At 35.0% G+C, this 20,059-nt stretch overlaps 1 protein-coding gene across 2 annotated transcripts in view; it reads right to left on the minus strand.

The window, feature by feature from the left end:
* Positions 1–373: 373 nt before the first annotated feature.
* TAFA2 (TAFA chemokine like family member 2) overlaps positions 374–20,059 on the minus strand; it is a 504,181-nt gene continuing 484,495 nt past the window's right edge. Inside the window, exons 5-6 of one of the 2 annotated variants that reach the window (XR_634770.4) lie at positions 12,694–12,940; positions 374–2,515 (exon numbers count right to left, since the gene is read on the minus strand). Coding sequence is in view for 1 of the 2 variants with exons in the window: in XM_003906701.4 (XP_003906750.1) it covers positions 2,504–2,515 (12 nt within the window). In the remaining variant the exon portion in view is untranslated. The remainder of the gene's footprint in view (positions 2,516–12,693; positions 12,941–20,059) is intronic. The other variant, XM_003906701.4, reaches the window with a different exon arrangement.

The raw sequence follows: 20,059 nt of genomic DNA on the forward strand, positions 1-20,059 counted from the left end.
ATTATAGTCATATTTGTGATTTTAATATCTTAATACATATTTTGAAAGATAACTAGGTCATTATCTTTAACAATTTTCATAAAATACATTTTACATATTGCTAGCAAATTATGCCAGTTGTACTCAGTCAAAATGGGCAAGTAGCACAAGTGTTAAGCATATCTATTTCAATTGTATCCTAGCAAAGAAGCATTCGTATATTGGAACCTTGTGTAAATGGCAAGATTTGCCATGGATCTTTATTAAAAAAAAAAAGATTGAAGAACTTACGTCATCTTCCCCAGGAATTCAGAGTTTTCCCTGGATAATAACTGAAATGCTTTTAAAATAAAACACAGAAAACAGATCTATAAATGTAATTTATGAAAGACAGTTCATTTTATATCCCAATTTTATTCACCTTTTCTGAATAGTCACAACATTAATCTACTGGGGATAATCTAGTTAGTATATTTGAAATTCCACGTACTTTTTTCTATTATATGCATGTATTACACTTGTATATAATACAGAGTTTCCAGTGTTGATTTAAAGAACATAGTTTAAAAATGAGAAGCATGATCTATAATCTCAAATCTCAAACAAACCTAGGACAAATTCATAATTTCCAAAAAGTATAGCTTTTCACTTGGTTACAAAGAAATTAATGATATTCTAATTGATGCAGAAATTCCAGGACAACCGTTTTTTTTATATATATAATTTTATATAGTCTTGAGCCATTGTGAAAATCCACTCAAAGCCATCTAATTCATTTTATGCATGATTAAAATGGAGGCAGAAAGTAATTTCATTCCATGAACTTATGAGACAGTGGATTTTAGTTCAGTGGGAGATGTATACTTTTCAGATTTTATTTTTAACCAATTTTACATTTTTAGTTGCTCTTCCTAGGAAAGTGTCTGAGTAGTGTATTGGTCTTTGAATATTGTCACAAACTAATAGACCAAAGTTCCCCAGGATATATGGGCCTCCATCTTGGAAACCAACATATGTCTAACTGACCATACCAGTGAGTTTTTAGAATACAAGATATTTCCATACCTTCTTCCATACCACCTTCCATGATGGAAATTCTAAAAGGACAATTTATGAAGCATCTTCTGAGTAGTCTAAAATGAGTAAAACACAGAAATCCCTCTCTTTGCATTCCTTCAAACTATAGGTTTACACAATATTGTTATAGAATGGCTACACAATTTTCTTTCTTCTCTCCCTTCATATCACAAATGAAATAAAACAAATGTAGTATAAAATTATACATTCTATAACTTAGGGGAAAAAAAGTACATACATGTTTAAGGCCTTTAAATATTTATGACTTTCCTGTAGAACCAAAACCATAAATGTTAAAATGGCTACAAAAATGTCACAAAATATTGGCCTAACAAATTGTTTGAATAGGAAAACTGTAAGCAAATATTTATAAATTTGAGACTGAGGAAAAGGAACAATTTCTTCTATCAACAGATTGAACAAATATATAAGCATTCAAACAGTCATTGGGATCAAGCAAAAGAAAGTCTTTTAAAATGAGATAGGACAGTTTTTTTAAAAAATACTAGAAGAAATCTAAGTGAATAATGTTCAAGCTAAGAAATCAGAAACTCACATGCATCCCTGTCAATTTTGTTGGAACTGAAGGCTACCCAGTAACTTGACTGCTCACTGCTGATTTCTGTGAAGGGAATAAGTAAACATAAAAAATTAAAGAAAAGTTCACTTAAAAAAAAAAAAAACAACAGAAAGGGAGAGTGCTCTAGAGGTACAAAGTATTATATAATGAAAATGGTAATCCAGTTCTAAGTACTACATATTTGACAAAGAGCTTCAGGAGGGTGTTGTTAGCCTTAGGGAAATATGTCAGCTTGTCTATACATTCTTATATGATTGATTTATTCAGATAACTATTACTTGCCAATGTTATTACCAATGGATATATATTTCCATTCCTTTAACAAAAGCAACTTTAAGATGTTAAAACATGTAGGCTTTCCGAGCTCCAAGGTTAGGATATAAATAAAATTGTCTCAGTCTACACCATGCCAGAGGAAAAGTTCTCAAAGGAAATGTCATTAAAGCCATGTGTAGTCCCACTAGCAAATGAACACATCCAGGACAGAAGGACAGTGCACTTGGGATACAGCTTGCAGAAACAAGAAAAGTAGTCACATCTGGAGCCAATAACTCAAAAGGTGACTGTCTCTGACATCACCCTGAAAAAAACAACTCTTCACCAGCTCCGCAGACAGCGACTTCAAATTCTTTTAACAATTTACAAGTGGAACACAGTTCAAATCTGCTGAAATCTTCATGACATAGAAGTTCATGTCTGACTTTTAAAAAGTCTTGATTTCAAGAAGAGGCCATGAAATCCCTTGGAAATAGACTCTTGAGCGCCTCTTTCAAGTGGTATAAAAATCTTCAAGATCACCCCAGGAGTTAAGTTTCTATGCGTATGTTCAATGTCATCAGCCTTGAGGATCACTTGATTTCTCCTGGGTTAATGGGTTACCTACAAAGGAAGAAGAAAATACAGTCAACATTTCATAACATAACAGTAATCTTAAAACTAAACACAATTAAAAATTAATTGGTAACTCAAAATGCTGGTGTTTGCCATTCAAATACATTGCTTAATTTTAAAGGACTACCAGATGCAGGTATTTCCACCATATAAAAATATACTTTTTTTCTCATTAACATCTCACAATATTTTTAGAGTCACTTGCACAATTATCCAAATGAATACAACTGTGGCTAGAATTATCCCAACTGGTGATAACAATATCCCTCTTAGACCCAGAGAGTGATTCTGGAATCCTTGTTTTGTTGCATAGGCTTGGTGGCCATAGCCTAAATATCATAAACACATCATACTAGGCCTCAGTGAAGAAAGACCTCTGTTCCCAGCAAAATAGCCACATCGTATTCTCAAAAAGCCCTTGGGGATTGGCTCCATAAAGTTCATTTTTGAAATAGTTTAAAAATTGAGGGCTTATTTGAGTCAATTATATTTTGAAAAAAAAATCTGTTTATGGGGGACAAAAATATGTGGGGAGAGAAACAATAAGGAATAGAAAAATGTTGTACCAAATGTTAAAGGTGCCCCAAATTTTTCATAAAATTGATAAGAACATACTATTAATGCTATTTTAAGTATCACTCAGAAACATTCATACTAACTTCACACCTACCAAAGTCCAAAGACCATTTGTATACAGGAGAAAAGAATAAACAGATAGAATAACTGATACATATATACATACATATCTATATATGCATAGATACAGAGGAAAACACACAGAGAGAGGGAGAAGGAGAGAGGGAGAGGAGCGAGGGAGAAGGAGGGGAGAGGAAAAAAGATTTCGAGAGAGAGGGAAGATCTCGAATCAATAGATTTCTGCTGTGTCAATAAATTTCTAATTCCACTCTCATATCAGGCAGGGTATTTAGAGAGTTACCTAACAGGTCTTTTCTAGGAATGGCTAAAACGAAAAGCGATTTTAAAAAATTATTGTTGAAACTTTGATTTTATTCTATTAAGTGACATTGTTACTTGTCCTTTGAAAAAATTACAAAAGTCTTTGGTTTCATTGTTTTCTGATCAATTATAAAAAAAATGAATACATTAAACAAAATAATAAGCTAGTTCTAGACTTTGCTATGGCTAGTCTCAAATTACATTACCAAAGGGAGATGCCACAGAAGGCAAAAATGTGTTTTCATGTATGGAGGCAGTCATCTTATTTCTGTCTCAGTGGTCTGCTAGCACTGCCGAGGAAGGAGTTCTTTGCCTATGTATCTGAAGTATCTTACTCCCCAACCATGGAAGAAGTTGAACGGAGGATGGAGGGTTGGAAACACATGAAGAGCCTACTGAATCTCTGAGACTCTGGGAGCGGGAGATATCTTAGGCGTAGCAGTGATCTCATTATCAATTATCAATTATCAATCTGCCTGCCATTCAGGAGTCATCATATACAATTTCTGTGAAGGACTTCCAAATTGAGTATGAACGTGGACCATATTTTCAAAACTAATGCTGCAAAGACAAGAAACGAGAGAGGAAGATATATGTGTGTGTGTAAAAGACGGAGAGAGGAAATTGAGAGAGAATAAATGGTTTAGCCTCTGCTGCGGCTCCGTGTAGCCAAATGGAGAAACATGGCGGAAATGAACTGGATGAACATGGTGCCATGACTCCATGATAGCAAGACACATGTCCTCTTGATCCACTTCAAGCTCAGGTTCTAAGTAATCTATTAGTGAGTGTAATAGATGCATTCCTATATCTTCATTTCAAGCTAAATAAATATTTGACTCTACTGGTTTATATAAAGTAGAGAAATGTTCCTCTCAACTATTTATATATTAAAACTTTACTCATATAATTTTGAAAATAAATATCTAAATTAAAAGTATAGTACAAAAGGCTTATGAAACTAAAACAAATCTTTCTCCATTTTTGTAGAGAAAAAAAATATATATATACACACATATAAACATATAAACACATATAAATAAGGAGGTTACCCATATCCTCAAAAACATCATAAACATACATTCTTATGATGATATCTTTCTATCAGCTAACATAATTGCTAGAGAAACAAAATTTAAACATGACTAAAAGAAGTAATTGTCTAAATACACATGGATTACAGCATAATTAAAGCAACCTATTCTCACACCTAACTTTTACACAATATTCCTGGATTACTAATTTTAAAAATATCCTAGCATATATTATGAGATGAATAATATTATATAAATCATTTCTAATATTAGATGAAAGTATACAATCTAATACTTGATTTTTTTGTAATTATTTGATTTTGATAAGAGGACACATGGTGGTTCGGCATCAAGAGCTCTGTATTTAGGCCAGAATGGCAGTACTGCCATGAATATGAAGTATTATAATGTTATCTAACACCTAGTTTTGTCAACACTGAACAACTATAAAAATAAAAGGTCTGGATTTTTGTAGGGATTTTTTTTTTTTTTGCTTTTGAACGTATAAATCTTTAACAAAAGAGCCACTGAAAGTAGAATGAAAGAATCACACTGTTAAATAAAGTTTAGCCTAAAGCTTCCTCCTTACATATTTTAAGTTTGACCTAAAGCTATCTCTGTACATCATAAACTGTAACCTAAATAGAGGTATAAACACACTGTAGCCTACTCTTATGCCAATCACCAAGTTTTGGCCAATCAAAGGTAGCCAAACTGTTCAAACTGTGTTCAAATAAGGCAGATGCTGAGCTGTAACCAATCTGGCTGTTTCTATACCTCACTTCTGTTTTCTGTATGTTACTTTCCTTTTTCTGTCTATGAATCTTCTACTACGTGTCTGTGCCGGAGTCTCTGAGCCTACTCTTGGGAGACTGCCTGATTCACAAATTGTTCTTTGCTCAATTTAATTTGGCTAAAGTTTTTCTTTAAACAACACTAACAGACATTCATGCAAGTTTAGAGAACTACATTGAAGGAATTAAAGCCTAACTAATGACTCATCCTTTTCAACACAAAATAAAGATGAACATGCATAAATATCTACCAGCACCCTCCCTGACAATCTCAAGGTTTCCACTAAACAAGATGGGAAAACCGTAGGTTTAAAAATATATAGGAAAATGATTCTAAATATAGGTACATTATCACCAAGTAAAAATGCTTACTATGCAAGGTCCAAATACTATTTGCAAATAAAATTGTTACCTAAAATTAAACAAAAATATCAACCTTTTATAATTTGTATGCTTATTTTAAATAAATCTGAGTGACCCGAGTTTAAATTCTGGCATGCTAGTGGGGGAAACATATTTTAAATGTCATTTTACCTTTTATAGACTCTAAACTGGAACATCTTGATATGCAAGATTTGCTTAAGCAATATTTATACAATCCAACATTTTATAAAGTAAAAGTAATCGTTAATATACCAAATTAAGCATTGCTATATTTTTAGAACTTAAATAACATTCTTTCATTCAAATCGTACTTTTTGGAAGAGGCCAAGCACTAAGTTTTACCTTCTAAGGAAGATTTTTGGCAAGTTTTCAGTAACTAAAAGCAGGAGGTTGCAATAAAATCAGTTTTACAGGATGGGAAATAGCATTTGCTACCATGATTGCACACTATCTTCTTGTTCTGAGGGCAATAGATATAAAATACTGCATGAGGGAGAGAAATGGCCCTACGATTGTTATGGTTATGCCTTGAGCTTCATGCGCTATAATCACTATCTCAGTAAATTTGCCTTTCCAAAGGCAATATTTTACACAGCTGTTCTTTTTTATGCAAATCTTATTTGTGTGTGCCGCGTACCAGCCAGTTTCGTAAGTGAAACTACTGGGCTGCTGAACACATATAAAATGCAGAAATTATAATAATAGCTTTTCTGTCACAAGCAGGAAGCTACCCTAGTAGCGGTCAACCAGGATGAAGATGCTAATCTGGTAACATTAAGCAAAAAGTAGTAATTATTTAAGATTCAGGGCACCCACTTATCACGGGCCAACAAAACAATTATAGGGCCCTGATTAGATTTCTAAACAACTCATGCTAAAATCATGTCTTTAAGTCTGTTCAACAATTTAAATTGAGAAAATAAAACCTGGTTAATAACGTATATGATTTAAGTGAAATTTGAAATGAGGTGAACTCAATTATTTATACTGTTTCCATTTTATTGTTTGAGTATTGTGAAATTTCCTCTGCCAATCTTCAAGTTAAAGTAAATTACAAAGTTGGAAGGAAATTCAAGAATCTATTCTGTCCTTTTACAAAATTCTTAAAATTCTTACAATCATTATATTGAAATCTAAAATTCCTTCTTCCCCCTGTTCAAGTCCTGCTGACTAGGTTATCTGCAGGAGATAATATATTATGGTGAGAGGCATAATTACAAATAGCTCAGGCTTTGTTCGGCAGACTGCCCAGGTTCAAATCCTTGCCTTATCACTAACACTATGGGGTTGAATAAATTATTTAAACTCGCTGACCCTTGGCCTCCCTGTGTGTAATATGCTATTGTGATTAAATCAGATAATCCAGACAAAGTGCTTGTCTCAGTAAATGCCTTTTCAATATTAGTAGATGGTAGAAGTAGAAATTTTCAAACAAGATACAAAAGGTGATACATAAGATACCTATTGGAGGGAGGTATTACTTCTTGTTTCTCTAAAATATATTGACTTAATTTTCTGTTGCTTACAGTGAATCATCTTGCAATTATTTCTTTTCTTGATCTTGTTTTGTTAATAATAAAAGATATTAAAAATGAAGCACTAGCCAGGCGTGGTGGATCAGGCCTGTAATCCCAGTGCTTGCTGTATGTATGTATGTATGTATGTATGTATGCATGCATGTATGTATGTATTTGAGACGGAGTCTCGCTCTGTCGACCAGGCTGGAGTGCCGGGGCGCGATCTCGCCTCACTGCAAGCTCCGCCTCCTGGGTTCATGCCATCCTCCTGCCTCAGCCTCCCAAGTAGCTGGGGACTATAGGCACCCACCACCACGCCCAGTAAATTTTTTTGTATTTTTTTTTAGTAGAGACAGGGTTTCACCATCTTAACCAGGGTGGTCTCAATCTCCTGACCTCGTGATCCGCCCCCGTCGGCCTCCCAAAGTGCTGGGATTACAGACATGAGCCACCACACCCGGCCAATCCCACTGCTTTAAAAATTAGCTAGTCATGATAGTGCACACCTCTAGTCCCACCTACTCAGGAGGCTACAGGGAGGATTGCCCGAGCCCAGGAGGTCATGCCTGTAGTGAGCTATGATCTCGCTGATTCACTTCAGCCTGGATGACACAGTGAGACTGTTTGGGGGGGGGGGGGGGGGGTCTGTAAAAATAAAAATTAAGGAAAAAATGAAGCACCACTTTGATGTTCCCTGAAGGTAGGCTGCCTGTTTTCAATGCTCAGTTCTGCTAATGATTTACCTGGTAAAACAGAAATACTATTAGCATCTGCATCATAGGACTGTATGAGCTGAGAAGTAAACGAGTTAATAGGTTACATGCTTAGAACAGTTCGAGGAACCTAAAGAGTGCTAAAGAAGTATGAATTATTATTATTCAGATATGTGTAAATTTTTAGGCATCCAAATGTATTAAATTCCCAGGTTTTGCCTCTGATTGTTTCTGCACATATGTTACTAGTCTTCTCTGATAACATAATTCCATTTTTTTCTAACTCTTTGTCTTTCTAATAAACCAGGTGCCATCAGACTTTGCATAAAGGATACATATTTAGGAAGTTGGCATTGCATTTTATCTATGCTTAAAAAATAAATGGGATATTACTATGCCAAAAGAAAATGCAGATTTGCAAATTTCCCTATTCTTTATTGATGGTTCCTCTGATATTATTTTTCTTTGAGTTCTACCCCATATCCCAGATTTTTAAAAATCTCAGTTGTTCCATTTGCCAGTCTACAATGTATTTGTGAAATCACTGCCAAACCTCCACAGCATCAGTATAAATCTTATATGATATTAGCTTAATTTAAAAAATCGCCTTCTCCAATATGTTCATTAAAATCTTGTTATGAGGAACTATTAAACAATATTTATATAATAGAACTGAAAATGCATTATGAACAGTAGAAGTGAAAATGCATTATGAACGTTGCAGTCAATTTCATTTTAAAAAGAGTTAAAATTTCACTAAAATATCCATGTTATTACATAAACATTTATTTTTGGACTGATGAGCACTCTTTAGTTCAACAACTGAAAGACAAGGAAATGTGGTAATACTTCTAAGAGGAGGCAGGATTAAATGCAGTGCATGGTCAATCCTTTTAAGATGGCTGCTTAATAACATCACAAATAGGCACAATTTCACGATTTCAAACTAACTTTACAATAAATTTAACTTATTAGATAAAGGTAAAAGGGAGAATAGAATACCTTCATCATCCTAAGTGCTGATTTGAATGAACTCTTCCTTTCTTGGAATATAATCGCTGCTTCACTGCAAATGTATTTTTTTAATGTAGCTCTCACAAGTACATGAAATAAGCTCTTGCTTCACTTTTTGTGTACTAAATGTGCAATTAAAACATCATTACTCTGCAGTAGCAGGCTTTCTCATTTAAGCTTGAGAAAAGCTGCCATTACATTGGTTGTAACTATATGTGAATGCACTTGTCATATCTTAAAGTATTTCATGCAATGAGGTATTATGAAATGAAAGACACCTATTGGCCTAGGATATTCACGCATGAGCAAGCTGACCAGACAGCTTTCAGGTAAGGTAAGGCACTATAAGACAGTGACATATGAATCACTTTTATAAATCTACTCATTTATGTGCAAATTAAGCCTATATTTTACTTTCATGATGGAAGTGACCCCTAGAAACGTGAAAACCATTGTATTTTCATACCACAGCTTAGTTTTACCTCCAAAGAACTGCTTTCACTAGATTGGCCTGAACATTTATTTTAACACTTTGAGATATGTTTAATACTTCAGCTAAGATCAACATTTCCACTAAAGGACCTTGAACTATTCTTAGTTATCTATTTTATAAATTCTTGAAAAATTTAACAGCCTTGGGTGAGTGGAAAGTGTAATCTGAAACAACAGCATTTCTGTAGCTAACTGATTATATTTAGGTATAAATCAGTGTGAGTATCAGTGTAGGAAGCAAAAAAAGAAAAGATTTTTCAGACTTGACATATAATCTTTCTAGACTTCTGGAAAGAAATAGAATACCAGATATGCCTGAAGGGGACAGCCTTATTCTGCTAGTCAGGAGACCAAGGTTTTATACCAGCGTTACTATATGCTAGTTGTAGAACTTTGGATAAGTCACTTTTAAAAATCTCTGAAACTCGAGTTTTTATCTACCAAGCATATTGGTTGGAGTCAGTGAGGTTCTAACTCACTTCTTGCCTCCAACTATTATGACCTTTCTTAAGAAACACTACTTCTAAATGGAATAAAACTTTGTTCTGATCACCTAAATTCTTCAGTGGTATAATCACTTTGAAGACTTCATTTTCTAAAAGGCCTAATCATTATATTAGAATGCAGAACTAGTGAGCTCCTACCACATACACAACATCTGTCAATGGCTTTCAGCTTCCTATGCTGTGTAAATGAAGATCTCGACTGGAAATGAATCTTTTGAACAGATGGACCTGCGCTGTTTCTTGGAACTTTGAAAGCTGTACAGTGTGCCTGCCATGAACTCTTCTACGTGACTCACGGAAGTAGATGACTGTTTGCGTTGCCATTTATGTGCATTCATTCACTCAGAAGCAGATCAGCCGTTTCTCTCTGGATGACATTCAACGCTAGCAAAACAAAGCATTTCCTGATTTTTAAGTAACTAATAAATTCCTTTGAAACTTTACAAAACATTTGTTAGGACAAGACTTTGCTTCCCCTTCCCTTGGTACCCCAACACACACACACTGTGTTTGTTTCAGATGCAGAATCAACACACACAAAATTAAGATAATGGTGAAAGTCAACAACATACGGAATAAGGAGAAATCTCTTGAAGACACCCAAAAAATCCTTAAGTCAGAAAAACAATTATTTTAAATGCTTCCAGGAAATCTGAGCAGACTTTTAAAGATATTAATTCTATATGCCAGCATAGTTCATACATTTTTACAGACAGTTGAGATTCTGAACTCAATTCAAAGGTACTTTACCTGCTAAATTTGATATTAAGCTCATTTTTTTAGACTAGCCTCTCATTTGTAAAAGAGTAATTTGAATTGATAGTTTTTATCCACTTTCTGCCAGAAAGCTTTACTTGATAAGTTTCAATCTGGTCAAGAATCATTCTCCTCAAGAATTCCAGTCTTACTACAGAAGCTTTAAAAATTGTACTTTAAAAAATGAGTTTAAGATAGTTGGAGTTAGGGGTGAAGAAGAGCTGAAACTTGGAAGAAATTCCTTTTAGTAGCGTAGAGAGCATTTTCTCTTAACTTCTTTATTGGTTTGTGTTACAAATACAAATGGCTCTTAGGGACAACCTTTCCTTGAGATACTGAAACCACCTTTGCAAAAACTGTATCAGGGAGAAAATTATGGCAGTTGAGGAGATCTAATCTAGCTAAACCCTATCTTGCCTTTAGTATCCAACCTGATCTTAATTATTTCTGGGTTTAAGCCAAGCCAACTTTGGAAGACATTCAGTTTATAGTTTAAGTAATAATAGGCTTTCACCAAAACTCAATCACCTTTGTAAAGCTAAGGAAAGATCACCAGGCTAGGAGGATAGAGGAGCCTGAATTCTGCTAAGGCATAGACATAAACAATTGCCAGCCATTGTTCTGGAGGTCACAATGGATACAAATTCTCCAATTTCTCCGTTAGATAACATCACTGTTGTAGAACCTAATGGGGTCTTTTGAGATATCTTTTCAGGGTTTTTGCATGCCTGACACCAATGGACCCACCAACTGCTCCTGTGGCCCCACCCAGAAGCAATTCAGCCTGGAGGAGTACCATTTCCCACACCTGTATGACTGCATCCCCAACCAACAGCAGCAAGCAACCATTCCCTAGCCACTCCCACTCCTTCCCCCAAACTATCTTTGAAAAACCCTAGCCCCTAGATTATCATGGAGTTTGATTTGAGTAATAACTTCATCTCCTGTGTGACGTGGCTGGCCTCTCATCAATTAAATTCTTTATTGCAATGCCATGGTCTCTATGAATTGATTTTGTTTGTGCAGCAGGCAGGAAGAACCCTTCGGACGGTTACACACCTGTCTTAATGAAGAATATGTTGCTGTCACTTAGAAGGACTTGACATAACTTGTGGAAAGACAAAAGAAGTATCAGCAGTTTTTGAGAATATGCCAGAAGCAGCACATGGAGATGGAGCATTCTCTCCTCTCCATCCCTATCATCTTCCATAACATTAAGAAACAATCATTTTATATGTGGTAGATCTTGTATTAAAAAATCCCCTTCTGTAAATTTCAAACTAAAATCAATTTTCTGAAGGATAGGGCAACATAGATGGTGATGTTTAACATGTTGGGTGCTTTTTGCTTTTTTTTTTTTTCTTTTTTTGGTTTACTAGATGTAATTATTTTTGGACTTTTCTGATAACAACCATCATAGTTCAGTAATCTTGAATTTCCAAAGTTTACCAAAATATAAATGCTTCAATCTAATTATTTGTAATGCTTAGATGCAGGTATGAAATAATATTCAATTATGGGGCAATTTAAATATATAAAGAATGGACCATTAGGTAAGAATGCAGCCTTAATTGGTTTATGGAGATTAAGTGAAAGTCTGATGGCTCAGTACTTTTCATGCTTATTTCCAAATAATAGTGCTTTGAACACTAACAGAAGTCCAAGAATACACCCAGAATTTTGTAGTATCCATTTCTTATTTTGGGGAAAACAATACTGCAGAGCCATTGTAGGTGACATACATAAAGGCTCTTTGTGGCCAATTATTTGTTCAGTGTATGAGCTTCACATCAGTTTAAAGAATTATGCCTCTCTCTACTTTTTAGTAACAATAATCCAATGCCTTTCTTTACTGACCACTGAGGCAGTCTTTGCCCTCTGACTCCCTAAAGCTGTACCAAGTTCATTGTCTCCCTCTGAAATCACGGGCACTTAAATGCTAATGGTAACCACAAGAAAGAGTAGGTCATAGTTAATCCTGTTAGCACCATGTACACACCTGCTGCTTTGTGAGCAGTAAACCAAGACGGGAGCTCATTTCTGGAGTTGTTTTGAATCTTTACTTCTCAATGAAACTTCTGTCCCTTCCTTAGAATCCGACCAACACTAGGATTCGCCACAACTATTGCTCCAACATGGAGCCAAAACTGTTTTGAGTGTGGAGAAATCAAAAATTGTCATCAGGCACAGCAGAAACCTTCTCTTTCTACTTCTCCATTCGAACTTGAAGAGTTTTACACGTTTGCCTAAGGAACAAACACATGTCAGGCACTCCACTGTTTAACAGATTATTACAGAAAGCAAACCTGGGAGAAAGGGGACATTACAACAAGCATAAAGGGACAACAAGACAATAATGTCCTTTACCTCCAAAAAAGCTCACAATGGGGGATAGGTTTGTATCTCTCTTAGAAGATTATATAATCTTAGTACATCATTTTTTAATTTCAAAGAGACACACCTTTAAATGGGACTAAAATAAACAGTTTTTACAAGAAATTTTTAAAAAAGGACAGTAAGCATTTCTTGTGAATATTTGGGGAGCATTCTGCACAAACCTAAGAAAAAAGTTCATTAAAAGCGAGGAAGAAAGTACACAGAAATCAAGAGATAGTCATTTAAGTATAAAAGTATAAAATAATTGTAGAAACAATATTAGGTAGTAATAATCAATTATAATTCAAAGATAAAATATTTGTGATCTTAACCATTCACAGCCTTGCCTGATCATCCATGTCTAGAGTAATTTGTAATTTGCTGAGGCAGGAATTTGAACCATACACACTTTAAGGGTGATAAATGGAACCAAGCCATTTAACCAACATATAGGTCTAGTCACCCTTGGGTGGCATTCATTTTTCAAGTCAACTTTGTTGCTCTCTAATCATTATTAATTATGTAATCCTCCTTAACAGACAGAATGAGATTCATGACATTTTTCAGTTGTAACTTATGACATTTTATAGATAGAGATAGATGTTTAAAAGTGTTATTGGCCAGGTGTGGTGGCTCATGCCTGTAATCCCAACACTTTGGGAGGCCAAGGCGGGTGGATCACCTGAGGTCAGGAGTTCGAGACCAGTCTGACCAACATGGTGAAATCCCATCTCTACTAAAAATAAAAAAAAATTAGCTGGGTGTGGTGTCAGTTGCCTGTAATCCCAGCTACTCTGGAGGCTGGGGCAGAAGAATCGCTTGAACCTGGGAGGCGGAGGTTGCAGTGAGCTGAGATCACGCCGTTGCACTCCAGCCTGGGTGACAAGAGTGAGACTCTATCTCCAAAAAAAAAAAAGTAGTTTTATTTATACTCTCTTTTCCAAAGTACTCCAGTGATATCAAAACATACTATTTGAATTTCAAATATTTGAATAATAATTCAGTAGTTGACAGAAAAGTATAACAATAAATAATAAATTATATGCAAATTGGCTATTAATAGTAATTTAGACTCTGACAATAGAGGGGTTTTGGTTGTATAAGTTAAAAGTAAAGTAAAGCACTTTCTACATAAATTTGAGAGGTTGGAATAGTTAAAACTAATAGCAACAAAAAAGACTAATCATGTAATTAGTAGAAAAATATATTTTCCAATTTTGAAAATATTTGTGTTATTGAGCAATTAGAACAGACCCCTGTTTTCTTATCCCTGCTAATCCTGGCCTCTCCCTCCTAAACCAGAAAATGTAAGATTTAAATGATGATTTGAGGAAGAGTGGAACTTTTGTATTCTGGCCACAGAGTCGAATCTGGAGGCCTTTATTTAGATATATCAAAGCCAACGCAATTGTGAAGTGGGTCAGTGTTATGACTTGCAGCGGACACATGCAGCTGAAGATAAATCATAAAGACTGAGAAAATTTAGAAGAGTTTCAGTTTTTTTTTTTTTTTTTTTTTTTTTTAAGAAAAAGCAAGTCGCACTTGGAGAAATACATCATCTACACACTTCCAATCCGCCATTTTCTTTATGTTGTTCAAAAACATAGAAATGTTTTCAGGGACTTTTTAAAATTTCATATATACCCATTTAATACTTTAAGAGTAGAATAACTTTTTCCTTTATGTCTTATCTCTAATCAGTTTCTAATCATCTTTCTAATCTATTTCCTACTCTCGGTCCCACTACTACATTCTTTATTCCACCTGGTGTGTATAATTGCAATAATGCCCTGAGTTGTCTTGTTCCTTGATGTTCCTCCTCGTCTTTGCCACCATCATTCTGAAAAGAAAAATCTACAATACTCTCCTATTACAGGAAGAAACATAAACTTATTTATGATATATAAGATCCTTCATGATTAGACCCCAAATGCACAGCTTCATCTCCCCTTCTTCCCAATGCCTCCACAAAACATGCCTGCTCTACTCTAGTCACGTCTATTTAATCCTAGGACTTGATGTGCCCAATCATGTCCCCTTATCTTTGTGTTTGTTTTAGCTTTGCCTAAAATATACTTGTTTCAAACCCCAGAAGAAATGTAGCCACTTCATGATTTATCCAATCAGCACTTTGTCATAGTTCTATTATAAGACATATCTCATCACATTATGATTATTAATCTGTTTCTCTCACTAAAATATGAGGTATTGGAGAAAAATAATATTAGCATACATTTTGTTTCCTCAGTGCTAAGCAGCATATCAGGCACATACATGATGCCTAATATTTATTAAATGAAAGATTGAAACAATGGATGCATGGAGAGATAAATAAATAAATGAACACATGAATGAATTAATATAAGGAAAATGGTGATAAGTAATTTCAGAAGAAGAAAAGCTAGAATCAATATTTGGATTCTCTGTAAACAGTAAGGGGGGTGATTAGGTGACCCAAAGGGTCAGTTCCTCAATTTTTAATTTTTCTAGGATTATCCCTATAATTCTGCAGTTTCAAAATTTGAAATTATAGATATGCATGGGTCCTGATATTCAGCTTCACATTTTCACCTCAGATATTTAAATTTATTCTCATTTGGAAAAGGTCTGATTTTAAAAACAAAATTAATTCATGAAAATAATAATGCAAGAAGATAATAGCAATCTGTGATGCTCTAATTGGTATTAGACTAATCACTTGGGATGTGGAAAATGTCCAAATGATTGCATCAAGGTTGATGCTGGCATATTCATTACAGTTAATATTTCAGTTAGAAGCTATCCCATTAAAAAAATATATACCTATCTCCTGAGTAATTTCCATACAGCTGCTTAACACTGTCAGGAAATTTTTCTCCTGAAATATTTCATGAGACAATTACCCTACACCAAGGAATTACATGCTCACTTGACATCAGATATGGTGGTGCAAATGAAATAGCATCAAATTTCCTATAATGGAACACAGTAAACAAATAGCACAATGATTGGTTCACCATTGCCCCCAAATAATATTGTGCCTGCAATCACTTATGTGCACGCACACAAACAGAATTATGTTCAGTTCAGGATGCCTGACCTCTCTCCTGCTTTTTTTTTCCCCCTATCAAATCTGGAGACTGGTATTTTTAAAGCCAAATAGAAGCTAATTTTTTGGTGTAAGTGGATATGATTTTTATTTTTTATTTTTGATACTTTGCTTTGGGGTTTCCCCCTCATAATAGTTTCTGAATGTGGAACTGCATGAACAAAGGGAAGACACATTTTACATATTTTTTATTTTGTTTTCTCTTTCTTTCTCTTTCTTTTCTTTCTCTCTAATTTCAATACTTTTGGGGGAACACGTGGTTTTTGGTTATGTGGATAAGTGCTTTAGTGGTGATTTCTGAGATTTTTGTGCACTCATCACCCAAAGAGTGTACACTATACCCAATGTGTAGTCTTTTATACCTCACCCCTCTCCAGTCCTTCTCCCTGAGTCCCCAAACCTTATTGTATCATTCTTATGCCTTTGTGTCTGCACAGCTTAGTTTTCACTTATAAATGAGAACATATGATGTTTGGTTTTCCATTCCTGAGTTACTTCACATAGAATAATGGCCTCCATCCAGGTCGCTGTGAAATGCATTATTTCATTTCTTTTTATGGCTGAGTAGCATTCCATTCCATTTTCTTTATCCATTCATTGATTGATGGGCATTTGGGCTGGTTCCATATTTTTACAATTGCAAATTGTGCTGCTATAAACATGCATGGGCAAGTGTCTTTTTCATATAATGACTTCTTATCCTCTGGGTAGATACATAGTAGTGAGATTGCTAGATCAAATGGTACATCTACTTTTAGTTCTTTAGGAAATCTCCACACTGTTTTGCACAGTAGTTGTACTAGTTTACATTCCCCCCAGCAGTGTAAGTGTTTCATTTTCAACACATCCATACCAATGTCTATTATTTTTTGATCTTTGAAATTATGGCCATTCCATTGTGGTTTTGATTTGCATTTTCCTGATAATTAGTGAGGTTGAGCATTTTTTAATGTTTGTTGGCCAGTTGTGTGTATATATATATTTGTAAATATATATATATATATATATATATATATATTTGTCTGTTCATGTCCATAGCTCACTTTTTGATGGGATTGTTTCTTGCTGATTTGAGTTCCTTTGCAGATTCTGGATATTAGTTTTTTGTTGGATGCACAGTTTGCAAGTATTGTCTTCCACTCTGAGTTGTCTGTTTACTCTGCTGATTATTACTTTTGCTGTCTAGAAGCTTTTTAGTTTAATTAAATCCCATCTATTTATCTTCATTTTTGCCACATTTGCTTTTGGGTTCTTTGTTGTGAACTCTTTGCATAAGCCAGTATCTATAAGAGGTTTTCTGAGCTTGTCTTGTAGAATTTTTATGGTTTCGGGTCTTATATTTAAGCCTTTGATCCATCTTGGGTTGATTTTTGTATAAGGTGAGATATGAGGATCCAGTTTCATTCTTCTATGTGTGGCTTGACAATTATCCCAGCACCATTTGTTGAATAGGTTGTCCTTTCCCCACTTTTATGCTTTTGTTTGTTTTGTCAAAGATCATTTCACTGTAAATATTTTGCTTTATTTCTGGGTTCTGTATTCTGTTCCACTGGTCTTCGTGCCTATTTTTATACCAGTACCATGCTTTTTGGTGACTATAGCCTTGAAGTATAGTTTGAAGTCAGAAAATGTGATGCCTCCAAATGTGTTCCTTTTGCTTAGTCCTGCTTTGGCAAAGCAAGTAACCTGGATGAAGTTGGAGGCCATTATTCTAAGTGAAGTAACTCAGGAATGGAAAACCAAACATCGTATGTTCTCACTTATCAGTGAAAACTAAGCTATGCAGACACAAAGGCATAAGAATGATACAATAAACTCCGGGGACTCGGTGAGAAGGGTTGGAGAGGGGTGAGGTATAAAAGACTACACTTTAGATGTAGTGTACACTCTTTGGGTGATGAGTACATAAAAATCTCAGAAGAGTTTCTTTTTTTTTTTTTTTTTTAGAAAAAGCAAGTTGCACTTGGAGAAATACATCATTTACACATTTCTAATCCTCCATTTTCTTTACATTGTTCAAAAACAGAAATGTTTTCAGGGACTCTTTTTTTTAAAATTTGATATATACGCATTGAATATTTTAAGAGTAGAATAACTTTTTTCTATATGTTTTATCTCTAATCGGTGGGCTCATTCTTGGTTCCATATGAATTTTAGGATTTTTTTCTTCTAGTTACATGAAGAATGATAGTGGCATTTAGATGGGAAGTGCATTGAATTTGTAGATTGCTTTCGGCAGTATGCTTATTTTCACAGTATTGATTCTACCCATCCATGAGCATGAGATGAGTTTCTATTTGTTAGCGTCATCTATGATTTCTTTCAGCAGTGTTTTATAGTTTTCCTTGTAGAGGACTTCCACCTCCTTGGTTAGGTATACTCCTAAGTATTTTATTTTTTGTGCAGCTATTGTAAAGGAGTCAAGTTCTTGATTGGATTCTCAGCTTGCTCACTATTAGTGTACAGCAGTGCTACTGATTTATGTATATTGATTTTGTATCCTGAAACTTTACTGAGTTCTTTTCAGATCTAGGAGCTTTTGGATGAGTCCTTAGGGTTTTCTAGGTATCCAATCATAATACCAGTGAACAGCGACAGTTTGACTTTATCTTTACCTATTTGGATGTCTTTTATTTCTTTCTCTTGTCAGATTGCTCTGGCTAGGACTATGTTGAATAAAAGTGGTGAAAGTGGACATCCTTGTCGTGTTCCAGTTCTCAGGGGGAAGAATGCTTTCAACTTTTCCCTGTTCAGTATAATGTTGGCTGTGGGTTTATCACGAATGACTTTTACTACCTTAAGGTATGTCCCTTCTATGCTGATTTTGCTGAGGGTTTTAATCATAAAGTGATTTTGATTACATTTGACATAAAATGATTTTGTCAAATTTTTTTTCTGAGACTGTTGAGATGATTATCTGACTTTTGTTTTTAATTCTCTTTAGGTGGTGTATCACATTTATCAGCTTCCATATGTTAAGCCATCCCTGCATCCCTGGTATGAAGCCCACTTGATCATGGTGGATTATCTTATTGATATGCTGTTGGATTCAGTTAGCTAGTATTTTATTGAGAATTTTTACATCTATGTTCATCAGGGATATTGAACTGCAGTTTTCTTTTTCTATGTTTTCTGTTTTTGAAATTAAATTGATACTGACTTGATAGAATAATTTAGGGAAGATTCTCGCTTTCTGTACCTTTTGGAATAGTTTCAGCAGAATTGGTACCAATTCTTCTTTGTTTTGTAGAATTCAGCTGTGAATCCATCTGGTCCTGGGCCTTTTTTTTCTTGTGTGTGTGTGTGTGTGTGTGTGTGTGTGTGTGTGTGTGTGTGTGTATATATATATATATATATATATATATATATATATATATTTTAAGACGGAGTCTCGCTCTGTTGCCGGGGCTGGAGTGCAGTGGCCAGATCTCCACTCACTGCAAGCTCTGCCTCCGGGGTTTACGCCATTCTCCTGCCTCAGCCTCCTGAGTAGCTGGGACTACAGGCGCCCGCCACCTCGCCCAGCTAGTTTTTTTTTTTTTTGTATTTTTTAGTAGAGACGGGGTTTCACCGTGTTAGCCAGGATGGTCTCGATCTCCTGACCTCGTGATCCGCCCGTCTCGGCCTCCCAAAGGACAATATTTTTTAAATTACCATTTCAAACTTGCTGCTTGTTTGCTTGTTACTGGTCTGTTCAGAGTTTCTATTTCTTTCTGGCTTAATCTAGGATAGTTGTGTATTTCCATGAATTTATCTATCTCCTCTAGGTCTTCTAGTTTGTGTGCATAAATGTGTTCATAGTAGCCTTGAATGATCTTTTGCATTTCTGTGATATCGGTTGTAATATCTCCCATTTTGTTTCTAATTGAGCTTATTTGGATCTTCTCTTTCCTTTTGTTGG

The sequence above is a fragment of the Papio anubis genome, chromosome 9, assembly GCF_008728515.1.
Source record: "Papio anubis isolate 15944 chromosome 9, Panubis1.0, whole genome shotgun sequence".
NCBI lineage: Eukaryota > Metazoa > Chordata > Mammalia > Primates > Cercopithecidae > Papio > Papio anubis.